General features: G+C 40.7%; 2 protein-coding genes and 1 long non-coding RNA gene across 4 annotated transcripts; 1 reads left to right on the top strand and 2 right to left on the bottom strand.

The window, feature by feature from the left end:
* Positions 1-4,966: 4,966 nt before the first annotated feature.
* Positions 4,967-13,728, bottom strand: LOC125573892. Its single transcript, XR_007314251.1, has 2 exons — positions 13,622-13,728; positions 4,967-5,280 (listed from the first exon to the last, which is right to left on the bottom strand). It is a non-coding gene; the product is annotated as an uncharacterized LOC125573892 (long non-coding RNA).
* Positions 8,365-10,617, top strand: LOC5507697 (carbohydrate sulfotransferase 14). The gene is made up of 2 exons (XM_048734708.1): positions 8,365-8,661; positions 9,329-10,617. The coding sequence occupies exons 1-2, from the start codon at positions 8,553-8,555 to the stop codon at positions 9,919-9,921; spliced, it is 702 nt and encodes a 233-aa protein (XP_048590665.1). The 5' UTR covers positions 8,365-8,552; the 3' UTR covers positions 9,922-10,617.
* Positions 13,729-14,709: 981 nt separating the features above from the next.
* Positions 14,710-15,919, bottom strand: LOC116614881 (class E basic helix-loop-helix protein 22). 2 transcript variants are annotated; one of them, XM_032376422.2, is made up of 2 exons: positions 15,332-15,919; positions 14,710-15,099 (listed from the first exon to the last, which is right to left on the bottom strand). In XM_032376422.2, the coding sequence occupies exons 1-2, from the start codon at positions 15,800-15,802 to the stop codon at positions 15,031-15,033; spliced, it is 540 nt and encodes a 179-aa protein (XP_032232313.1). In that variant the 5' UTR covers positions 15,803-15,919; the 3' UTR covers positions 14,710-15,030. The 2 variants fall into 2 exon arrangements, with proteins under 2 accessions (XP_032232313.1, XP_032232312.1); XM_032376421.2 differs by having other exon boundaries at positions 14,710-15,102; positions 15,332-15,916.
* Between the last annotated feature and the right edge of the window lie 10,105 nt (positions 15,920-26,024).

The following is a 26,024-nucleotide window of genomic DNA, read 5'->3' as shown; positions in this document are numbered from 1 at the left end:
CGTCATAACTAGGAGAATGCCATCGTGCTCTGATGTTCACTGAAACCATTCTTTGCTATTCTGGTTTGTGGCTAGTGGCTTTGATGTTAATCAGCACGTTTCTCGCTTTCTCATTGGCTTCACGAAATTGTAAAGGTGGCCACGGTAGCAGGCGTCGCACTGAATGGTCCAGCAGCCAATAAACGTGCCGTGTGTGTGTACAGTGCCCTACGAACAGCGCCATTGTGGCGTACTTGTAGGCTTTGATAGTTTTTCCGGCACGAAAACCTTGAAAACACGAAGTTCGCATACCAATCCAAGATGGCGGCCGTGGTATGCGAACTTCGTGTTTTCGGGGTTTTCGTGCCGGAAAACTATCAAAGCCTACAAGTAGACTAGCTGGCATCGGTAAGTACAGCCACCACACATCCCTTTTTCTCTAAAGGACCATAGTCAGCAACAACTTTGCTATTGTTTTCAATATTCTGAAGGACCCTAGCCAGACACACCATTAGTATAGGTAATCATGCGACTTTGAGTTCAATTTGGAATTAATTGTACGAGTGCGGGTTTTTCAAAAATTATAAATAATTGCACGAGCCCGCAGGCCGACAAGGTCACTTTGTTTTTCTCGGTTTCAAGCCCCTTTCCCTACCCTTGTTATTACTCCATAGTTTGAGAGAACCGCTGACCACTAGATCCGGTGATCCATTTTGACGACCCGGCAACAAACTCGACATGACAGGTTTCCGACAATAGGCTCATTGAGTCTGGTTTCCATGGTCACTGCACTCCGTTACCAAGACGATGGTCTCAAGCGACCGTTTTTGCACGATTGTACCGCAATTCATTTTGCCATGAAGGTATCTAAACAGATTTTTTTTTACCTTCCCACATGTAGCATAACATGTACAAATAAAGGTCGATGTGCTGCTAGGTATCCTATCCAAGGCTACGTCTTCATGGGTCCATGGCCTATTAGAGACAAGTGTGAATGAGACTTAAACATCAAGGCTACGTCTTCATGGTTCTATGGGCCTTTAGAGACAAGTGTGAATGAAATTTAAACACCAAGGCCACGTCTTCATGGGTCATTGGGCCATTAGAGACAAGTAAGAATGATACTTAAACATCAAGGCCACGTCTTCATGGTTCCATGGGCCATTAGAGACAAGTGTGAATGAGACGTCATGGGTCCATGGGCAACTAGACAGACAAGTGTGGATAATATTTAAACACCTAGATTACGTCTTCATGCGTCATTGGGCCATTGGAGAGAGAAATGTGAATGAGACTTTAACATAAAGGCCACTGGTTATTGGCCTATATTATAGAGACAAGTATGAATGAGACTTACATAAAGGTTATGTCTTCATGGGTCCATGGGCCATTAGAGACAAGTGTGAATGAGACTTAAACACCAAGGCTACGGTTAGATGTGGGAAAAATACCCAAACATCGAGGAAACGCCTTGAGATATTGGACAAGAGAAGTGTGAATGTGAACTAAACATCAAACTTCTTTATGGGTCCTTGAGAAAAGTGTGAATGAGACATCTTTCCCGTATCATGTCAGCAAATACTTTCAATACATTTTGTACTTAGCTTCAGTCTATCAGTACCTTTGCTTCAAATATAAACAATTTCCCAACAGGTTTAATATAAAATTGTCATCAATGTGAACCGTTCCAATGGTACTTCTTATGTTAAACCTACCCGATGATTTGAGAAATATCAAACAAATATCATACAAACATCATAAAAATATCATACAAATATCATACAAATATCAAACAAATATCATACAAATATACAAATATCATACAAATATCATACAAATATCAAACAAATATCATACAAATATCATACAAATATCAAACAAATATCATACAAATATCAAACAAATATCATACAAATATCATACAAATATCATACAAATATCGAAACAAATATCATACAAATATCGAAACAAATATCGGTGTTTTTTAGTCACAGACTTGATTTACTTCAGAATACATCTCCTATTTTTTCTGTAATAAACTGGTCTGCTTTAGAATACATTTGCGTGAATCTTTGCAGCCGCGGGGCATGAAATATATGCACCTTTTTTTGAAAGTTCTCCCTGCAAACATCGCCTGTAAAGTCGCATGTGTTAGGTGCTTATGGTGTCTGTTGTTTGTTGTTTGTACGCAGCCTATAAGCCTGCAGTCACTGGACTGCAAAAGAATTTGGCGATCTCATTTGCATTAAGAGGGGAAAAAATCAAATGCTTATTCATTTTTATGTACGTAGTTTTACATATATGATGAGGATAAAAATTATAATTTTCTTAATCATGTTAGTCTGCAGATGATTTCCAAACAATGTTATGTCGTTCGGTGCCACGCGACGAATAAAGTCCTATTTCAGATCGAGGATGACAGAGGATCCTGTAATATTCTGAAAAGTCTGACGCATTGACGCCAATTTCAAACCCAAAAGCGGGATTTATGAATTCTTAACGGAGATGTGGGATAAGGGGCCACGCCTTTATTAAGCTTCTGAATGCTTTGACTGCAACTTGTTAAAATCCTGCGTACGCCCCTGTTTGTAAGGATGAGGGTTATTGGTAAAGCACCGCGAAGCGAGAGTAAAAAATTGATGAGTTTCCTTTCAGTCGTAGAACTACCGTTTGTCAATCGCATCTTGCCGTTTGCGCTAACATTTTTTTTGTTAATTTTTTTTTTCATTATGTTGTATTTGATAAATTCGAGTTCGAATATGCAAATGCCGCACAAGTTTCTTTAATTATGAAAATATCCTTCACTGGTTTGGTAAGATAAGAGCAAAATGTCTCCACCTCTGACAACTAATTCTAATCTGCTTATGTCATCTTGCCAACCAGTTATAAAAAAAAAAACCCTGTTTCACTAACGCCAAAAAATTGTATATAGCCCGTAGCAGTTTTAAAGCAAGGACAAATTAAATACAACCACTCAGTTGCCTTGTGACAGACCTGTTCTGTTCATCGTTAGCCTACTAAAATGAGCCCGACGCTTATTGCACCATTTTGTTATCCTAGCAACATACCAAGTGCGAGAAAGCATTTTCATAGCAGAGCCATAGCAGGCCACTTGTTAGTAGGATACAGAAACATGTAGAAAATATTGGGGGGGAAGCCACGCCCCTAGTGGTCTTTTCATTATAATTTTTGAAAATGTTCGGGGGGACACATCAGTCAATCTTGTTTTAAAAACTTTCGTTTTTTCTAGCTCGCTCGGTCATTTCCTTATTAGGCATTACATACCATATTTGGGAGTGATTTTTTCACATTTTTATCGCTCTAGAAATTTGTAAGTCGATATTTTCCACGTAAACTTGCAGGAATTCGTGTTTACTACGCTTTTGCTGGCACCCATCTTGGAAATGGAGCCTAGTCCCTAACGTTTTAGAATATCACATCTCTCCCGCCCCAGGCTCCTTTAGACCATTTAGAAAAACGACAGCCATTGATTGATACGCATGCCCCTAGTGCCACTATTATGGTATTTATTTTTTATTTTATATTTATATACTTTTAACAAAACTATCGGTTACGTGACGAGCGCTCGTCAAACAAAGTTCTATTTACATGCAATTACTGATTGAACTTTGTCAACAAACTCTAAACACATTCAATCCGAGACATACAACATTTCACTAATGGCTGGCTTCAGAAAGGGAAAATCGTGTCCTTGGCTTATCGCGGTCTTTGCGCTATTATGTCTCTTTGGTAAGTTGTACACATCGATTGTTCCTCTTCGATATCCGGTGCTGTGACTTTTAGGAACCATAGACGTCTTGCGGACATCCGTGCTGTTTTAAAAATAAGTCTCGTAGTACGTGATAAATAGTGCAGTGCCATTTAACAAATTCTTATATTTTTCCTTGCACTCTTAGGGCGCGTTTTTTCACTATCATTCTGTAATGGGAATTTGGTAGAGAATGTTCAGTATGGCATTCGAGTCATTCTGCTACAGCATAATGCTATAGCGGAATGGGTGGAATGGGAATGGAAACGCGGGATTAACGAACGCGCGCTTTTTCTATTCTAATCATTCTATTTGACAAATTGTGGAGTCAGCACGGGACGAGAGGGTGAAGTGTGAGAGTACATATCACAAAGAACTACAGGGAAAATGAAAAAAACCTTCACTTTCAAAACGATTCACTTTTCGCTTTGGAATGAAGAAGAAGACATTTAAAAAGTTTTGAAATTCGCCTGCAGTCGACCGCATTGAAACGGCAGGTTGCAGGCAAATTTTCAGACTTTAGTAGAAGTAGAAATAGAAAAAAGAAAGGTAACACACCAAAGCTACTCAAAAGGACAGAAGCAAAAATGGCAAGTTCAAATAGTAAAGTTGTATTAACTTACATTTGTTTATTTTTTCCCTAGAGGTTGATAATTGGTAGATAATCCGTTCTTGAGATTTTGAAAATTGAAGACTCTTGTCTGAATTTGCTGCAATTTGGGCAAAAATTATTGCTTTGTCATGATCTATGGCAACTTCGCTCAATCATATTTCAAGAACGGATCATCTACCAAAAAATACTAAAGCTTTATTTTGTTTTATATTACACGAGGAACCTAAGGCAAACTATCAAACAAATGTAACCTTTATTGGCGCCCGTGACGCAGACATAGGAATCATAACATGAGCTTGAAATCAAATTCTCTCTCTCTCTCTCTCTCTCTCTCTCTCTCTCTCTCTCTCTCTCTCTCTCTCTCTCTCTCTCTCTCTCTCTCTCTCTCTCTCTCTCTCTCTCTCTCTCTCTCGTTATTACAAATTTGGCCGTTATTACAAATGTGGCATCAACACGCGTCATGTTCTTGATGAGGATCATCAGACGCGATCTATTTCTCCAAATGACATCCATGACGGCGCACAACCCACCCCTCCTCTACCCCAACGAGAGTATAGAGGAACAGTCCGTATTTATAAAGTCATTCGCAGATGACTCACATTTGATCATAATTCGCAGTGTTTATTTGCGCTATACTGTAGACATTTCACTATATACATTTCATTTTCACTTCATTTTTTTCCTTTGGGTACTTTTAATTTGTTGGTTTATTTCACTCATTCATTTATTTAAGTTTCTTCTCATGTGTTGCCCGGTCACCATATTCACGCATGAAGCATTTTATTATTTTGTCTGTGGGCTTCAAGCATAACCCAGAGCCTGAGTCAGCGTCTAAAACAATGGTATGATTGATGTCACCATGACAGCAAATAGGTCTTCATTCACGAGAGCACTTTAGCCTCCACTCATGCATGTTAATCTGGAGGAGAAAAGAGAGGAGAGAACTGAGGGCTACCTGTGGAAAAATGACAAAAGGAAGGCTCATATAAGAATGGCTAAGCCTTTTCTGTACTTTTTTTTCCTTTCTCGTGCTATCTTGTTTTTTTCTTTTTTCTTTGCTCTTTTCTATTGAGATTCCCGCTGTGGAGGCTAAAGCCTGGTTTCCATACGACCGCAGCTAATTTGACTGGTGCGATCGCACACGATAACAAAGTGGTTTCCATATGATCACAATAAATCGCAGCTAATTTGACTGGTGCGATCGCACACGATAGCAAAGTGGTTTCCATATGATCACAATAAATCGCAGCTAATTTGACTGGTGCGATCGCACACGATAGCAAAGTGGTTTCCATATGATCACAATAAATCGCAGCTAATTTAACTGGTGCGGTCGCACACGATAGCAAAGTGGTTTCCATATGACCACAATAAATCGTATCTAATTTGACTGGTGCGATCGCACACGATAGCAAAGTGGTTTCCATATGATCACAATAAATCGCAGCTAATTTGACTGGTGCGGTCGCACACGATAGCAAAGTGGTTTCAATATGACCACAATAAATCGCAGCTAATTTGACTGGTGCGATCGCACACGATACCAAAGTGGTTTCCATATGATCACAATAAATCGCAGCGAATTTGACTGGTGCGATCGCACACGATAACAAAGTGGTCTCCATATGATCGCACGCGATCGCAGAGTGTGTTACCATATAATCGCACACGATCGCAGAGTGGGTTTCCATAATAAATGTAAACGATTGCTTGCGATCATATGGATAACAATGTAACCCAATGTAAACATTAGAACACCATCGAACTGTGTCATGCTAGAGAAACTATGGGCATAGTAGATACTGCTTTTAAACCATCGAACAAAATACACAATGGTGGAAGGGATAAAGGATAAGTACATTATCATCGACAACGAGTACACAATTAGGATCATAAAAAAGGCGCGTCCCAAGCTAAGTTGTATTGTCGTATTCATATTTCAGTTTGGTTTGAAATCAGATCTATTTCTAATGAGACAAATCTGCAGATGTCTGAGATTTTCAAAACCAAGCGAGTAAAAAAGGTAAGGAGATATTGACAAAGAGGATAAATTTGTTGTCTAACATTCTCGACCAAGCGTTCAACTATCCGCCCGTCTTACACTCTGTCCTTTTACCGTTCGTCCGTCTGTTTTCTTTCCTTGCTCGTATCTCCTCCGATCGTCTGTCCGTCTGAGAAACCGTCTATCTGACAGTCTGTCGCTATCAGTCTATCTGTCTTTATTTCTTTTCGTACGTTTGTCTGTCTCCAGTTCTGTCTGACCGTCTCTCTACCATTGTTCATGCGTTTGCCTGTCAATGTCTGTCAATAATTTTGTATGCGTCCAACAGCTTGTCTATCTGCCTATCTGCCCGTCCCTCTGTCCGTCCATCCGCCTGTCCGTCCCCCTGTCCGTCTATCTGCCTATCCGACCGTACCCCTGTCCGTCTATCTGCCTATCCGACCGTACCCCTGTCCGTCTATCTGCCTATCCGACCGTCCCTATGTCCGTCTATCTGCCTATCCGTCCGCCCCTCTATCTGCCTATCCGTCCATCCCTCTGTCCGTCTATCTGCCTATCCGTCCGTATCTCTGTCCGTCTATCCCTCTGTCCGTCTATCTGCCTATCCGTTCGTCCCTCTGTCTCTCTATCTGCCTATCCGTCCCTCCCTCTGTCTGTCTATCTGCCTATCCGTCCGTACCCCTGTCCGTCTATCTGCCTATCCGTCCGCCCCTCTATCTGCCTATCCGTCCATCCCTCTGTCCTTCTATCTGCCTATCCGTCCGTCTCTCTGTCCGTCTATCCCTCTGTCCGTATATCTGCCTATCCGTTCGTCCCTCTGTCTATCTGCCTATCCGTCCCTCCCTCTGTCTGTCTATCTATCTATCCGTCTATCCCTCTGTCCGTCTATCTACCTATCCGTCCGTCCCTCTGTCAGTCTTTCTACCTATCCGTCCGTCCCTCTATCCGTCTATCTGCCGATCTGTCCATCCCTCTATCCGTCTATCTGCCTATCCGTCCATCCCTCTGTCTGTCTATCTGCCTATCCGTCCGTCCCTCTGTCCGTCTATCTGCCTATCCGTCCGTCCCTCTATCTACCTATCCGTCCGTCCCTCTGTCTGTCTATCTACCTATCCGTCCGTCCCTCTGTCCGTCTATCTGCCTATCCGTCCGTTCCTCTATCTACCTATCCGTCCGTCCCTCTGTCTGTCTATCTACCTATCCGTCCGTCCCTCTGTCCGTCTATCTACCTATCCGTCCGTCCCTCTGTCCGTCTATCTGCCTATCCGTCCGTCCCTCTGTCCGTCTATCTACCTATCCGTCCGTCCCTCTGTCCGTCTATCTACCTATCCGTCCGTCCCTCTGTCCGTCTATCTACCTATCCGTCCGTCCCTGTGTCCGTCTATCTACCTATCCGTACGTCCCTCTGTCCGTCTATCTGCCTATCCGTCCGTCCCTCTATCTACCTATCCGTCCGTCCCTCTGTCTGTCTATCTACCTATCCGTCCGTCCCTCTGTCCGTCTATCTGCCTATCCGTCCGTCCCTCTATCTACCTATCCGTCCGTCCCTCTGTCTGTCTATTTACCTATCCGTCCGTCCCTCTGTCCGTCTATCTACCTATCCGTCCGTCCCTCTTTCCGTCTATCTACCTATCCGTCCGTTTCTCTGTCCGTCTATCTGCCTATCCGTCCGTTCCTCTATCTACCTATCCGTCCGTCCCTCTGTCTGTCTATCTACCTATCCGTCCGTCCCTCTGTCCGTCTATCTGCCTATCCGTCCGTCCCTATGTCCGTCTATCTGCCTATTCGTCCGTCCCTCTATCCGTTTATCTGCCGATCTGTCCGTCCCTCTGTCTATCTGCCTATCCGTCCGTCCCTCTATCCGTCTATCTGCCGATCTGTCTATCTATCTGCCTATCCGTCCGTCCCTATGTCCGTCTATCTGCCTATCCGTCCGTCCCTCTGTCCGTCTATCTGCCTATCCGTCCGTCCCTCTGTCTGTCTATCTGCCTATCCGTCCGTACCTATGTCCGTCTATCTGCCTATCCGTCCGTCCCTCTGTCCGTCTGCCTGGCTAAAATACTTTATTACAGGTGCCTATAGAGAGCATCGATGAAAGAAGAAGAGCCCTACAAGCTGCATGTCAGCGAAGGGAGAATCCGCCCTTTGCGAACCTGTCCGATAGAGCACGCCAAGAAGTATTGCATCACATGCTTGTCAATGACGACTACGGTATTTTATTCTGCTATGTGCCCAAAGTCGGCTGCTCCAACTGGAAACGAGTTATAATGGTACTAGATGGCTGGGTCGATGATCCTGGTAAAAAAGCGCTTAAAAACGTATCCATTGCATACGAAAACCAGACCCGTTGACAAGGGCTATGCGCCTGTAAAAAACTAAATGCAACCTTTTCTTTAGCCATTTTTAGCTTGGTTGCCTTGAAATTTCGATATCAATCTATACGCTCCCAGACATTCTCTTGTAAGTTGCCATACTCCCATATGGTGACGCCCACTCGTAAGGGGACGCCCTCTCGTAAGGGGACGCCCTCTCGTAAGGGGACGCCCACTCGTAAGGGGACCCCCTCTCGTAAGGGACACCCTCCCGTAAGGGGACACCCTCTCGTAAGGGACATCCTCCCGTAAGGGGACCCCCTCTCGTAAGGGGACTCCCTCTCGTAAGGGACACCCTCTCGTAAGTGGACCCCCTCTCGTAAGGGACACCATCTCGTAGAAGGAGTGTGTCTGATGAAATGACATTCCTGTACTAATAGCGGCTTTTTTAAAAAAAGTGGGGACCTGGCCAAATTCAGGATTCTAAGAAACACCGAGGAAAAAGGCAAAACAAACGGCCGCTACAAAAAAAAACTCTGGACCTAAAATATGAAAAGAAAAGATTGTAATGAAAATGCAGATTGTAATGCAAATAATATGATGTAGACTTATTTGACTATAGCGATAGAATTAATAATTGTTTTGTCTTGCAGAAACTGTTAGCGGGAAGCCACTCGATGTTCTCCCCATAAGGCTGACCAAGTTCTCAAACGAGCAAGTAGAGTACAGACTTAAGTATTACAAGAAGTTTATGTTCGTTAGGAACCCACTCGACCGAATTATCTCGGCCTACAAGGACAAACTCACCGGAGATAATGACTATTATCAAGCCTACCGTGTAAACTGGATCATAGATAAATTTCGCGCCGAAAATCAACGTGCCAACGGTTCAAAAGGTGCGACTTTGGAAGAGTTTTTCAAGTTTTTATCAACAAGAGATCCGGCCGATATGGATAACCACTGGATGCCTTTCAAAAATCTTTGCCAGCCATGTGCTATCGACTACGATTTCATAGGGAAAATCGAGAATCTAAAGGAGGATGCGGACGAGATTCTTCGACGACTTAATTTGAGCGAGATCGTAAAGTACCCGCGAAAACAGAGCGTGTATATAGAGAAAGCGCGCCATATGCCAAGCACCGCCGACCTGCTTTCGCAGCTACCACTGTCGCTTATTCAAGCTGTTTTAAAAATTTTCGAAGAAGATTTTGAGCTCTTTTTATATCATAACCCATATAGTGTCTGAAGCCAGATCTCACTGATATCAAGGGTTGAAGCATATAGCATAGTACTAAATCACTAGAATTAAGCTGCTATGTTTGGGGGAGGGTTGCTATTTTTTGAGCGTCGATTTTGGGGAGGGCCTCAAATTTTGATGCAGGGTTTAGGAGAGGGCTTTATTTTTTAACAGGTATTCTGATCAATTTCCGAGCCTCCTACAATTCTGGAATTTCAAAATGTTCTAAATTTTCATTTGGCTGGCATTGAAAATCATTATATCCCCTAAGATGTAGCTTCTACTATTTGAATCTTTTTCAGTTGTTTTATTAACACTTCCATTACTGAATTCACAAATTTCAATTCATGTTAATGTCCCCCCCCCCTACTAACTTTTCAGATTGGTGGTATGAAAACATATGTAAATAAGTTTTCAGCTAGGAAGGAGGTAATGATGTTGTTTTCTATTTAGGTTAACAATAATTAGCAGTTCATATATTTCAAAATGGCAAATTATTGTTCTCGATGATAAACTCCTAACTATTTAGAGAATAATCCTTACCCAAATAATGCAAACCTCACCATAACCGCTATTTTCATTCAGTCAAGCTGCTACCACCCACACAACACCGATTGACTCAAAGAATACATTTCCATCGGTTAATTCAAGCAGGTAACTGTAAAACTTTAAATCGAATATCATTAATAAAGTATCAGACTTTTCGATCGTTTATGGTTATTTTAGAGATGAGCCGCTGTATTTTCAATTGTGAACAATAACAAGGCGGTTTTTCGCTATAAAAACACCGGCTAAATGCCATTTTTTAGGATATCTTATTGAGCAATACCCACGGGCCGGTTCCTAGATAGCAGTGTAGTGCTAACCACAGATAAATACGGCTATCTTGACGTTTGATTGGATAAAAGGGGCATTCATTCCTGGGATGGAATAATGTTAACCTGCTTTCTAGGAACCCAGCCAGCAACATACATTGGATCGAACATTTGACCAGCAAATATTTTCCATTCCTACGCTGAGCAGAAGTGTATCACAGATTTATTGTCATCTGGAATCTCGAATTAAACATCTTCGTGGAATCTTCTTCCGCTTCTTTGGATTTTTTTGTAGTATATTTGCAAAGATATTTTGAACCAAATTCCTGACTTAGCGGCACGAGGGAGATTTCTTTCAATAAAATACATATGCTGTAGAAAAAACAGGTTTGAAAACTGGACCTGAAAATACAATGCGCCTGCTTTCTAAAAAGGTATCAAATATATAAGCAAATAAAAATTTGATATTTGCGATCTTATTTGAAATAGGTGTATAAACGAACGGTCAATTGCATGAAAAAAAAAACATGCAAACGTTTTTTAAATACAAAAGAATATAATTGGTGTCTGCAATAGGTGATCTGCCTGTTATTCTGTTACCTGCCATTTAGAATTAGATTGTCGCAAGACCATCATTTTTCGAGAGAATTATAGTTTTCGAAGACTGAAGTTAAGTTGGCGACTGTGGGGCACCTGCCACTCTGGGTGATTGAGCCCGCGTTACACCCCCTCCCCCTTTACCCGAAATGCTTTGCCTGACGAATTATCCGGGAATCAGACGAGAAATAATGAAATAACCCAACGTTAGCACTATACACGTTTTGTGCAACTTAAAGAGGTTTATACACATTTCAAGATCCGATTGGAAATACCTTATTAATAATCCCATGGAGACTTTTTGTCGTCTACTATATTGTTTAAGCGGTAGACAACCTGACACTTTGAATGGTTCTGTACGCGTGTCATTGCAAAAGCGTGCGTCGAAGTACATTCTTAGGGTTTTCCGCCATAAGCACTGAAAGGGTTTCCCGACAATTAGCACTAGAATGGATTCCTTGCCAATTTGCCAAAAGCAGACACCGTAAAAATAACCTGATTAAGGCCGCCAAAATGTTTCTTTACATAATTTTGTCGGCCTTGTTTTTTTTTTCTTTAGAGGATCCGCCATTTAAAATATTCTTACTTGCATTGTTAATGCTTATACAACACGCGCCACCTGGTTCTAGTGCTTTTTTTTTACATCAATCGTTATTGTTTTAATGTACTGAAGCATTGTTCTGTGAACTACCTTTAAAGACAATATTAGGATCAATCTCGTACAAAAGCTAAACAAAACTCGCACTTATTTCGCCCTTCCATAGACAAGTCATTTTAATTTTTGTCACCCAAAAAACAAAATCACAGGAATAAAAAGTATTTTTATATGCCTGTATTAAGCCATTCCCGATATTCCTTTATTTTATTGGTTATTGATATGATTAAATGTTTGGGTTGAATCATTTTTCGAAACTGCGAGTGTGATTATGAACAGCGTTTGAAAAGTGTAAACTTTTAGAAGGGAAAAGTAGAATATTATAGGCTTTGAATTTGTTTCGTCAGTAAAACCGGGAAACTGTGAGCAAGAGCGCTATTGTTGCCTTTGATGTCTATTATAGAGTACTTATATCCATGTAATGCTAGAATTACGCGCTCACAAACCTCGCTCCTACCTAATGCTTATGCGGGCTGTAGTTTGATGCATTTTTTAAAGACTTTATCCCTGGGAAAAGGACCCCATTCGGCGCGCGTTCTTCAAATGGGTTTATGTGATTAATATATAAAATGACATAAACGTCTTTCAATATGCGTCATCAGTTGTGCACCTTTTTATCGCATGTATATTTTCAAAGTTCACGTAAAAGTTCACTATTATAAGCGGATGACATAGAGAGCCTCAAAATTATGTGTTAATCATCTAGTAATCCATGGACCACAAAAAACTCATTGTTATGAATAAACCCAAAATTGCATTTAACGCTGATCTTTTCTGAAACCTTTCCACAAACCAAGAAGCCAAATTCCAAGAGCGATTAAGCCAAATTCAAAGCCAAAACATTGTTTAATTGACAAAATAAGCACATTTTTAAACTGCTTTATAAAATGATGTCCCTTAACAAATTACACAAATATTAAAAAAAACTTTCTTTCCCTCTAAAAATTGTTCTCATCTTGCCAGAAAGGTTATTTCAAGCATGAATGAAGTATTTTTTTATATAAAGCGCAGGCTGTAATGTTCTAGGGAAAAAATTCCGAGAAAAACCAGGGAAGTGTGCAAAAACACGCAATGGTCGAGTTTCTTTAAAGCCTACACTTCGAATTGTTAGTTCTGATTTCGCAAAAGACAATATTTGTCATTATATAAGTCAAAACTTTCCTTTTACACTCTAACTTTTGCTTCGTAACCGTCGTCCATGTACTTTGATATCCTACAATAGATGTTTTAATATACATTTTTATCCACAGCAAGTGTACATGGATGCTAGTGCGTTCTTTTTCCTTTCCTTTTTTTCAGAAAGACAAAAAAAGCAAACAAAAGAGAACATTGATTTTGGTGTTCGTTAAAAAAACCTAAACTCACAAATAATTTTCGTGTGTTATTATTTTTAATTTTGCTGTTTACTTGGAGAAATTGAAAATTTGAAAAAGTATACGGAATTCAAGCCAGATCAATAGACCATTGTGAGACGCGTCCCCGGTTTTACGCTCATTGTTTTGAAGTGTTGTGTGATGGCGTGAATGGATAACTTCCCATTCTTTACTACACGTGTATGCATTTGTCAATAAACTCCCCTATAGACTTATTTCTCTCGCTGAACCCAACCAATTAAAGCCAAACTCTGCTTAACCATACCTACCTGTTTTACTCTACCCCCAGGGCGCCTTAACTTCCACGCAAACCAGTGAGCAAAATACCAACGCACAAGCGCGTCGTGGATTGATCGCTTTCACACTTTCTTTATCTTGATAGTTTATTTTAAAGGAACATTTTTCGTGAAAGTTGCTTAGTTACGGCGAAACAACAACGCTGTCTCCAACGATGTTACAAAGCCCATTGTAACAATACCGCCAAAACTTCCACGTGGTGATTTAACCGTTGAAAGTTTGCCAAACATTATTAAACTTTGCAACCCTCTCAAAACTTCAAATAGATTACCATACATGCTTTAAAGCTAAATTGATATAGACTTTCATTCATCGTTTCTTGTTCTGTCTGTTCTATGCTGAGGTTTTCGGCATTAATCGGTACGCTAATTCAATCACGCTAATTTCAGCCTACAAAACAGGTATCTTCATTGTGTCAAAGCCTCACAATTGTGTCTGAATATTGGTGGCTTTTAAGATGCTTTGCTGGTGGCCCTGATACTATACTCAAGACCACTCGGTTTGCCGCGAAAATGCTCTTCTAGTATGCTAATAGTCTTTATACATAAAAGATTCCCGCTTCGATAATAGAGTTTTTTTTTATTACAATACGGCTTACTAGTCCCATGTGCGTTGATTGTAAATTTGTATTTATCTACGCTTTTATTACCCCATTTAGACAAGTCATTAGATAAATTCAATCGTCTTAAAAACTGGGCGTCGTTTAACTTTTCCATTGAAGAGAACTTAGCCACAAATTTATTTATATAGTTCATTTATATCGTAAGCGATTTTCAGTTACGCCTGTGTGATCTCTCGTCGCATTGTTGTTAAACACCGTTGTCCGCACTTGTTCGTCGTTAAAATGCTAAATTCCCTAGCATAGTGTACTGCTAGAATGACCGCAGCAATGTAAATCCTTTGCGTGAACTGGTTTAAGTGATATATCCTAAATTTGTAAGTAGGCCTGATCGAGTTACAAATTCGCTTGGTCTATTGGTGGGTTGAATCACGCACGCATTTCACGCCAACAAACTCGGGCGTTTCTATCAAACGAAACTAAAAAAAATGGACACTTTTGTTTAAAAACTCTTCATAATTGATTTTATTTCTTTTATACAAACTATAATACGTTTTATGTACAATATTAAAGAAAGAGTGAGAAATCATTTTATAAGAAAAAAAGATCCGCTATTTGTTCAAATGTTCTGGGCGTTCACGAAAATGTTCAAAATAGAAAGATATTTTTCCACCATAGAAACAAAACCATTTCCATAATATTATTTTTTCAAAAATTACAATCTTTAGTATAAAATATTAATATCTATAAAAGCGTGTTCATATTTACATTTCGAGGTAGTCTTTTTTTTACAATTCGTTAATAAAAGCCTAGATGTGGTATTCACTGTTCTTGATAGCCGTGCAGGTAAACGTCTAACTCTGTTGTTGTGATTCCATAGTGCTCTGCAACCTGCTAAGAAAAAAAATGATTTGGGTTAAATCTCTAGACGACATCTAAGTTAGTAGTAGACAACTTTCTAAAGTCATTCTTTTCTGTAAAAGCCTAGTTTCGCTAAACTTTTATATTTCGTGCATGATATTATTAATTGAGCAGCCCGCCTTTATATAATGTATTCTCTCGGAAATTAAAAGTTTCAAAAAGTTCGCTAAACTTTTTAAGTTTTGATAAATAAATGACTTACTCTTTTTGAGCAGTCGTCCATCATCATAGCAGCATTTGGTTCGGTCTTAGTTGGGACTCCGTTGAAGAAAGCTGCCGTAGCTGCGTTGAACGAATTTCCGTGGTCTAGGAGCATGGCAGCAGCTTGCGATCCTATAGATGCGGAGAGCGCGGGCTGAGAGCACACAGCTGCAGACTGGCTGTTGTTCAGATAACAACTGAGCATTGCAATATAATCAATCGCCAATCGTAGCACTTCAATCTTTGATAACTTCTGGGGATTCTGGTCGACGCAGGGCACCTTCTTTCGCAGTAATTCCAATGCGTTGTTTAAAACATGCCGCCGTTTTCGCTCTCTTGCGCTTGCTTTTAGCCGACGGCTTCGATCCAAAAGAGCCCATTTGCGATATCTCGTACTGTCTTCTTTTTCTTTCCCGGTGCATTCACCGCTGCTGCAAGCGATCACAGTTTCTGTACCTTCGCCTTTTGTCATGATAGTTGAATACTAGTAGCAGCTGAGAGCCGGTGAGTTTTCTTGATTCGCGCGATACTACCGCTCGTTGTTGGCTTGACAGCCTTTGTATGAATGCGAGCCTCGGGTATGAGCGCGTGCTATGTCTGTCCGCTCTATTTATCATAACAATAGATCATCTCTTATGTTGACTTAGCTAGCGTTGGACGCGTGCTAGTCTAAGCTGCTCCAATCACCCCCAATCGTTCTCCATTGACTCTCTGCTATTGTTCCAGCTTAAATAGACTTAGTTATTACCTACCATACGTTAACGGTAAACCCGTCAAGGCTTTTATTCAAACCATTCAACCCCCTCTATACCCTAGAGAATCGAAAACACAAAAAAAATTTTCACAAACTCACTACCCATTGACCAAGACGCGTGCGAATTGACTTCGATACTGCATATCTGCCCACCGATACTAAAAACAACTCTCATCTTTGTGTTATATGTATTTTATAGAACGCTATGGATAACCACTCTATCGGTAAATGACTTAAGGGTTTTTCTGTAAATCAAAAGCTAAGGACCCATATACTGCTTAGTGTAGAACTCCTTAGCACTGATTAATGTTGGATAACATTTGCAACATAACCAAAGGGTTTTGTTAAATAATTTCGCTAGTTTTCCGAGTAATCCGTTAAAAAATATATCTTTTTTGGATATGATTATTATCTGGAATAGGCATGCATTATAAAGTCCCTATTCCCAAGGGACCTGAAAGGTCTAGTAATTAATTGATTTATAGTTTTAAATTATTGAATTTCTAGACGAACTAGTAAAAGTAGACTTCAAAATTCCAAATCTCTCCACTACCTTAGCTTGAGATAAAAACAATGTTTCTTTAGCTCGTTTTTTGCATTTACAGTGATATTATTTTCTTTTTTCTGGCAAATGTAGATATTAATGATAAAGGCGCCCGTTTTATTTTTATTTTTAGAAGGTCCACGTGGTTCTGTCAAATTAATCTCGAGTCACTAACGATTGTGTATTTTGCGCGCGTAAATATCATACAACAGAGTGGCTTCGGTTTCACACCAAATCTGGAGTGTTTGTTGACTTTGTGTTGGATATGAATAAACCGTTTCATACAATGGACTCTTTGTGAACGGCGCGAATAGCATAAAATTGCCTGTGAAAAACCTACCCTGCTTAAACAAGAAGACATTTGTACGCCGAGACACACGCCAAGCAAATATCAAATGCATGCTGGATTGTTGTGACTGTCTTGGTTGACTACCTTTAGTTTTTCTTTCTGCCTACTTGATTATTATCAGGTGGTGATGTTTGCAAACTGCAAAACTAGAACAAAAAGCTAGCGAACACAGAGCGCATCACAAAGCGGTCTAAATATGAATATGTTGTCGTAAACAGTTTAGAAGATACGGTACAAAATCATCAAAAGCCAACGATATTTTCAAAACATATATAAAAAGAAGATTTGAACAAAGTGTATATGTTATTTTTCCTCTGCCTAACAATCACTAAAAGTAATTCCTGGTAAAATCACTTTGAACGATTAAAAGATCAAGAAATCGAGATGTAGCGTGCAAAAACCAGCGCGCGGACATGCTTGCGCGCGCAAAGACCTGTTTACCACGCAAAATCTAAAACTTTGAGCCAACCATCCGCGTTTGATTTTATTCAGCACTGCTTCTACATTAAATTCAACTTCTTTAAGTTGCAAAGCACAATTTCAGTTTGCACCATATAAAGAAGCAACGAAAAGAATCGTTATTTTTTTATTGTAAACAGAAAATGATAGATGATACTTTAGGAAGTATCTCCTAAGATCTCCATTCATTGTTATTAAACTCGACATGCGGCTTCATTTGAGGCGCTAATTGTGGTTGTGGCTTCTAAAAGGACCATTAAAGTAAAGTGGACGCGGCCTTTCGGCAGTGGTCTAATATTTCAACCCGGCACCGCAGCGGTGGCGTTCAACCACGCTGATGAGGGAGTCCACTATACGACCTTGAAACGAGACCGAACCTTCTAGCGAGCACACACAATCTTGCCACAAAAACACGAAACGCAAGACACTTTATTTTGAATGTTAACAAACAAGCGCTTATTTCTCTCCCTGTTTTTGTTTTTCCTTTTCAAAGTATCCCAAGAGCAATTTCCTATAAAAGAATGACAGGCATTTGCAAATTCTGACATTTGAGCAGTCGTAGGAGTTTCAGAGAACCATTCTGGGACCATAAAATAAAAAAAAGAAACTGATAGTCCACCTCCCCCCCCCCCCCTAGCCCCTCGTCATCATCATAATTCTTACCGAGGGATGGTTCCGTGGATCCAAAAGAACCGCCTTTTGCTTAAAAAAAATTGATGAATGTATGCTTAGGGGCAGACAACTGGGTGCTTGGAGAACATTGTTTTAGTTTTTATAAATTGAAGGACCTTTGAAAAATTTCAGCCCCGTCATTGAGAGAATGGTCAATAAGGGTACTAAAAACGTGATACCTGATTGACATAATTAATAACTATCGAACCCAAAAATCGCATGAGACGCCAACGAAGACTCGTATTTATAAAGTTACTATCTTTAAATTGTGATTCTAACATGCTAATAGGCCACTATCACGTTAAAAGTACTTGAAAATATTTCATTTTTGTAAACCCCAAATTGCATTTGTCATAATTAGTAAAACTTCAAAATTTCGAAAGTAAAAATGCCACAAGAGACTGAAATATGGCTTTTTACGATTTTTTCTTTATTAGTCTTTATTATTATTTTTTTTTACAAAGAAATGATGTTGGAAAATCACCAAGATGAGGCTGTATGAACGGTAATAAAAGCCCGTGCAATTTTATACATCGTTGAATTCTACTTATATTGATGCGTTTGCAGTTTCTAGTGTGATAAAGATGTATTGGGTAACATAGTCTTGGTGCCTGGTAGTTATCGCGCGTCGCGCTACAAAAGCGAAAGAGATTATTTCTGGGTTTTTTTCTGCTAGATCAGTAGAGATAGTCTTCAGCAAGGTTGCGCCCCTCAGCACCAAAAAAGGAGGTGGCAGGTGCGTAATTGTTCTTGTCTTTGTGACGCGACTGGTATTCAGACAGTACTTAAAAATCAACTCGCGGTAATACTTAAATGCTCTGATTTTATCATGCAAAGGGCTTAGTAGTTCGGGTGCAAGAAGTTCTCACACCACATAGATAATTGACAGGCCAGGCGCATACTTCACACTAGTGTACATTTGTGCGGAGTGGAGTATTTCTATTTAGTAGTATTTTCAATTTTACGCCCGTCACATTTGTAACCTCGTGCCTGTCCATTTGATTTTTCGCGCCAAAACATTTGCCGCAGGGGGAAAGAATGACAATAGCGCGTACGTGATATTTTCTTTCAAGAAAGCGATCACAGGTGCCGGAATAGCGTGATGCAAACTCGGAAATGTCGGAACTGCTAAAATGGTTTTGAACGGTTTGTCAAGCCAGACACCACCTCCCCAACACCCTCCCCCTTCCCCCCTGACTCCCCCCCCTTCCCTCCACAAGCCCTCAAGAAACCACCGCTGAGTAAGAGATTGCACCGTCATCGAGTTTGCACCTTTTGGTTTGCTGGCCAGAGCATTTACGGTCGCTATTTTTCGGGACGAAAGCCGTAGCAGCGATTTTTAAAAAGTCGGGCCAACACAAAACATCGCCCCGTCAAATAGGCGCGTTAATCGGCCATAGATTGTGTTCCCTGTAAGCACTACGGTCAAAGTCCAGTATCCCTGAGGATTCAGCCGAGCTCAGTCAAACAAATCGAATATCATTACAAAGGTTAAGAACAGGTGGTACATTCAACACCGACTAGCTCCAATATGCTAAAACTTCCTACGCATTCATTTTGACCTCTGTCACGGAATGTGCTTGATGACCGTTACTCAGCCCAGTTACTTAGCTCACGTACATAACGTGACGGAGGACAGAATGTCGAGCAATGCGCTTGAACACCGTTACTCAGCCCAGTTGTTTAGGCCACGCGCATCGCGTGACGGAGGACAGAATGTCACGCAATGCGCTTGATCACCGTTACTCAGCCCAGTTACTTAGCTCACGTACATAACGTGACAAAGGACAGAATGTCACGCAATGCGCTTGATGATCACCGTTACTCAGCCCTGTTGTTTAGGCCACGCGCATCGCGTGACGGAAGTCAAAACAACAACATAGGAGACTAAAAACCTTTACTGTTGTGCCACATTTATAGATAGAACAAATTGCCACGCCCCTTGCTAAACAAAGCCAATCACGCCGCCATTCGAGGCTCCCGCACAATACTGAGTCACCCAAAGCATCCAGTTAAATCGGCTAATTTAAGTAAGTAACTGAGAAATTACTAATGAAATATCATTAATAAAGTATCTGATTGATTCGTGGATGGCTAAGTTTTCTTGCAAATGAACGATGATTTCAATCATCGACAATAACAAAGGAGTTGTTGAACGACATTCTTTAACGGTACTGTTATACGAGCAGCAAACTCATCCCACTGTCTCAACCCGCATCTCTGATGCTAGACCCAGATTTTATGATTTCGTTGCTCGTATCACCGTACACAAGTTAACCTTTGTTTATGCAATTGAATTTTCATGGTCAAAACGAGTGCAAAATGTAATTCAGTATTATCAGAAGATAAAGCACGATGCGCTCTCTCAAAGGGACGTGACTACTGATAAGATTTCGTTTTAGTTTTTTAAAAATTGGCTAAAAGGTTGGATCAATTTATAAAAACATCGTTACAGGATACAACTTAATCCTTCTCTGAGAATACTATTGTTATTTCTATTATGCGTACGTTTTGATACTCTGCATTCAAATTGGTATTGTCTTATGAAATAGTTGGTGTGTATATTTCAGGATGCAATGTCGCTGAAATTAAAGGACATCCATAAGAACATTTTCAGCCTTAAAATGCTCCAGCCTCGACTGAACATTAGATGTATACAAAAAGAGTCTCTTGGACATATCGTAACGCTAATGTGTAATTAAAAAGTTAGTAAAAACACACTTGCATTGACTCTAATGATCCATAACCCACGCGCACGTCATTAAACCATAGATTGTTTTATTGTTGGTGTTGTGACAGGGTTTTTGCCTATATAATGGCGATTACCGATTATTCCAGCGATGGTTGCCGTTGGAGATACCAATTAATGGGGAAACAAACCCTCGACTCAGTCGCGTACCCAGGTTGAGCTGAGGCAGGGGGGAGGGGTATGCAGCCAATAGGTACCAGGTTCATTTTCTGAGGAGATGCCCCAAATTTTGTGATAAAAGAGCCGAACTTTTCACAAACATACAAATGGCAATAAACATTAATATTTATCGAACGTCAGGAAATGACTTCTTCCTCCTCCTCATTAATCCACCGACAGTACTCAAAGAATGATAGCAAAATGTTTTGCCAAAATCACTTCGTTACGAAGCACAATAACGTTGTAGTCCTTCATCGCATGTGAAAGTATTATAATTTTTTTTTGAACTCATCTCATGTACACAATCTGTATAAGTACCAAATAAAAAGTATGTATGTACGTATGTATGTATGTACGTATGTATGTATGTATGTAGGTATGTAGGTATGTAGGTAGGTAGGTAGGTAGGTAGGTAGGTAGGTAGGTAGGTAGGTAGGTAGGTAGGTAGGTAGGTAGGTAGGTAGGTAGGTAGGTAGGTATGTATGTATGTATGTATGTAGGTATGTAGGTATGTAGGTATGTAGGTATGTAGGTATGTAGGTATGTACGTATGTAGGTAGGTAGGTAGGTAGGTAGGTAGGTAGGTAGGTAGGTATGTATGGAAGATCCTTCATTAAAAAATAACCGTATTTTGGCGACTAAGGGGGTGGGGGTGGGGCGCACCCTCCCCCGCATCGATCGCCCAAACGTTGGACATTCCTTATTGAAGGATCACCCCTCCCTACCCCCCTCCTAAGCAAATCCCGCTACGCACCTAATATACTTGGAGAAAGCGCTGCTCTCACTTCATCAGCCTGTTTTTGAGGATGTAAACCATATTTAATATTGTACCTATATTATACCTATATCTATACCATATTTAATATTGTACCTATATTATACCTATATCTATACCATATTTAATATTGTACCTATAAATTGAGGCCTTTTTACTGCCTTGGATATATAGCATATATGAGAAAACAGGTCGAAAATGCCAATTCCCGCCAATAAGAAACTCGGCCAGAATGTCGCTTATCCTTAGTACCTCAATTAACCCTAAACTACATGCCAAACACTATAGCCCTAACCCTATAAAAGTCTCTATGCGTTCGCCTTTCGCGCCCTCCATTCAAAATGAGCGAATTTTAGGATGCGTACATAAAAAAAACAATTATACTGTTCAACTGAAAATAAACTACAATTTAAACTATTATATATACCACACAGCAGTAAACAACTCAGCTTTTTAACCTTTTTAGCATCATGCCCGTACAGCGGTAGGGCACTGGGTGTTAGGGCTACGAAAGCTTCACATATTTAAAAATAAATAAATAAACTTTGATCAATGGGACGTATACTTTTTTCAAATGTCATATCTGTTGATGCTGATCGTTCGGGTTCACTGTGTTTTTTCAAATGTCATATCTGTTGATGCTGATCGTTCGGGTTCACTGTGTTTTTTCAAATGTCATATCTGTTGATTCTGATCGTTCGGGTTCACTGTGTTTTTTCAAATGTCATATCTGTTGATGCTGATCGTTCGGGTTCACTGTGTTTTTTCAAATGTCACATCTGTTGATGCTGATCGTTCGGGCTCACTGTGTTTTTTTCAAAAGTCATATCTGTTGATGCTGATCGTTCGGGCTCACTGTGTTTTTTTCAAATGTCATATCTGTTGATGCTGATCGTTCGGGTTCACTGTGTTATTTCAAATGTCACATCTTTTGATGCTGATCGTTCGGGTTCACTGTGTTTTTTCAAATGTGAACTTTTAGAAGCACACTAGCATACACACATTGGCACCAGTCGGGCCAAGACGGGACGCTAGCACAGTCTATTACCCGTGCAGTTCGGCAACCATGGACAGCTGTTTCGTCATTATTAGGACTCGTCAGCATGGCATAGCCGGTTTGCCTCAGTTAAACTTCATCGGCAAAAAAACTGCAGGGCGACTTCGACTCGAACGAAGTGCTTTAAGCCACAGCTCAGATCCATGTGGGATCTAGAGCTGCGACCGGGCTAGCGTGATGCCAATTGTGCGGATCACGCATGCGACCTTTGCTAGTCTAAAACTCCGTCGGATAGCCAAACTATCCTTGCGAGTATGTATACATAAATGTGAACTTTTAGAAGCACACTAGCATACACACATTGTATGCTAGTGTATGCTAGTGTATGCTAGTGTATGCTAGTGTGCTTCTAAAGTTCACATTTTTTCAAATGTCACATCTGTTGATGCTGATCGTTCGGGTTCACTGTGTTTTTTCAAATCTCTCATCTGTTGATGCTGACCGTTCGGGTTCACTGTGTTTTTTCAAATGTCACATCTGTTGATGCTGATCGTTCGGGTTCACTGTATCGCTGACAGGGTGTTCCTGTCGGCTAGAACTGTGGAGTGGGTGGCTAAATTTTTGCTCGAAAATTTTCCCCAGACTGTTTGGTTGCTCGTTTTCTTTTACAAGGATGTGCCAGCCTTGCTTTTTTTGCCCTATATATTTTTGGGGGAATAAGCCTCCCCCCCCCCCCCCCCCCCATCAACTATCAAATTGTCCGTACCTAACGAGACCATGAACCTTTTTTCGAGAGCTCTCGTCATCTGAATGAGGTCCTTTGGGATATTGCGCTCAGAAATGGGACCATGAAGCGATTCTTTTCGTTCTTGAAAATAGGATTGGAAAACCGTCAGTTTCAGACGCGGTGCGCCTTACTGAATTATGCAGGACCTGGCGCAGTTCCTGGTCATCAATATAATATGACCTACAACTACGTAGCCGAATTTCGCAATGTTGTGCACGCAGCATAACTGAGATAAGAACAATGCTTGCCTGTTTTGAATAATAAAAGATTTCATCATCAGAAAGAGTCGGAGCAGCAATTCATGCTGCGTGTGCGACATTGTAAAACACCCTATTTAGAAATGTGTATGATAAGAAACTGACAAATAGACTACGTCCGTTATCCAAAAAAAGGGTCTGGCTTCAAGCCAGACTGTGTCTCGGTTTGTCCACGATAAAATCAATTGCAAAAATCAAACTTTTCTGTTATATCTGATAAATTACATAGAAGAAAAATAATAACAACTGTGTCCGACCACACGCGATCTTCTAACGCCGAGTCTAGTTTCAGGGGCGGTGGAAGGGGAGGAGCAGGGGTCGCCTCCCCCCCCCCCCCCCCCCCCCGCCCACACATTTCTCTCAGCGAATATTATCTTTATATATGAACATTTTTCTAAACCAAAGGGTTTCTAGCGATACAAATTTGCTGAGCAGTTTAAAATCCCGTGCATAAAAACTAGGTGGCCCATCGCGTTCTTATAAACAGCGCTTAGGAATTCGAAACCACCACCCACCCATCCCTCTGAAACCACCACCCCTCCCAAGAAATAATAAGTAATCGACAAACAAAAACCAACCCCGCTTCTGCTCGCTACGATTAACGAAATCGACAAACTAGACTTCTCAGTCTCCGAAAAGTGTTGATGATGGTGGTAACAAAAGCAACTCCGAAAAACATAGGTGATTCAGTTCTCTTCCCGGGAAACATAGATGATCTAGAAATACAAATTCCGAAAAAAGTAGACATTTCTAGGCCGACCCCGAAATTCGTAGGTGACCTTGCTTCCGAACAGATCTTTGACCGAAAATGGTCGTTGGGTGCCCTGGAGACCTCAAGTGCTCTAGTCATTCGCGAATCCACTTGGCGCCGAAAGTCGGCGTTGATTTTTACTATTATTTTTTTGCAAAAATAATACGACCAAAGCCCCATATCAGGACAAGTTAGCTGTTCGTTTTCCATTTACTCTTTGAACTTTTTTTAATTTAAAAATAGAAAAAATTCAAGTATTCCTATCGTTAGCATTATTGCTTGGGAGCCGACATGATGTTATTGTGTTTTTTTTTTAAATACTGTTCCGAATTGATTGAAACAATTCATTTATGCTCTGGAGAAGTTCATTAAGGCCAAGAATTTAGTTACCTGTGCACCCAAAGCTGCTTTATACTAAGAAAGACTTGGACAACAGGTACATCTTAACTACAGCCCACAAGAATGCGGACGAGAAAAAAAAGATCCTATTAGAGATAAGACAAAGCACTCGTAAAAAGTCGTAATAAAAGGTCAAATTTATATTATCGATCAATCAATTAATTCCGTTCGTTTGCTGAATGACGGCAGCAAGACGGCGAAAAGTTGATAATAGTTGACGAGAGTTTCACGGTGCGCATCCGACATACATTGTACAATGTACAATTTGTGGGACTTTTGTGGGACATTTGGGTTGCACTTCGCTGGCTTCTATTTGCGGTCGGCTTTTCGGGTGTTTTGTAGGTACACATGACTTTCTGGCAGTTAAGTGGTCGGCTTTTCGGGTGTTTTGTAGGTACACATGACCATCTTATGGCAGTGAAGTGGTCAGCTTTTCGGGTGTTTTGTAGGTACACATGACCATCTTATGGCAGTGAAGTGGTCGGCTTTTTGGGTGTTTGTAGGTACACATGACCATCTTATGGCAGTGAAGTGGTCGGCTTTTCGGGTGTTTTGTAGATACACATGACCATCTTATGGCAGTGAAGTGGTCGGCTTTTCGGGTGTTTGTAGGTACACATGACCATCTTATGGCAGTGAAGTGGTCAGCTTTTCGGGTGTTTGTAGGTACACATGACCATCTTATGGCAGTGAAGTGGTCGGCTTTTCGGGTGTTTGTAGGTACACATGACCATCTTATGGCAGTGAAGTGGTCAGCTTTTTGGGTGTTTGTAGGTACACATGACCATCTTATGGCAGTGAAGTGGTCGGCTTTTCGGGTGTTTTGTAGGTACACATGACCATCTTATGGCAGTGAAGTGGTCGGCTTTTCGGGTGTTTGTAGGTACACATAACCATCTTATGGCAGTGAAGTGGTCAGCTTTTCGGGTGTTTGTAGGTACACATGACCATCTTATGGCAGTGAAGTGGTCAGCTTTTCGGGTGTTTTGTAGGTACACATGACCATCTTATGGCAGTGAAGTGGTCGGCTTTTCGGGTGTTT

This window comes from Nematostella vectensis, chromosome 11 (assembly GCF_932526225.1).
Source record: "Nematostella vectensis chromosome 11, jaNemVect1.1, whole genome shotgun sequence".
NCBI lineage: Eukaryota > Metazoa > Cnidaria > Anthozoa > Actiniaria > Edwardsiidae > Nematostella > Nematostella vectensis.
Note: the sequence above shows the minus strand (reverse complement) of the source record. Positions and strands in the feature narration are given on the sequence as shown.

Bases quoted from the DNA above. Each gene is read 5' to 3' on its own strand.
- LOC5507697 (XM_048734708.1), top strand. From the start codon at position 8,553: ATGCTTGTCAATGACGACTACGGTATTTTATTCTGCTATGTGCCCAAA. The intron at 8,662-9,328 runs GTAAAAAAGCGC...TTTGTCTTGCAG, and splicing joins TGGCTGGGTCGATGATCCTG to AAACTGTTAGCGGGAAGCCA.
- LOC116614881 (XM_032376421.2), bottom strand. From the start codon at position 15,802: ATGACAAAAGGCGAAGGTACAGAAACTGTGATCGCTTGCAGCAGCGGT. The intron at 15,103-15,331 runs GTAAGTCATTTA...TTTTTTTCTTAG, and splicing joins TGGACGACTGCTCAAAAAGA to CAGGTTGCAGAGCACTATGG.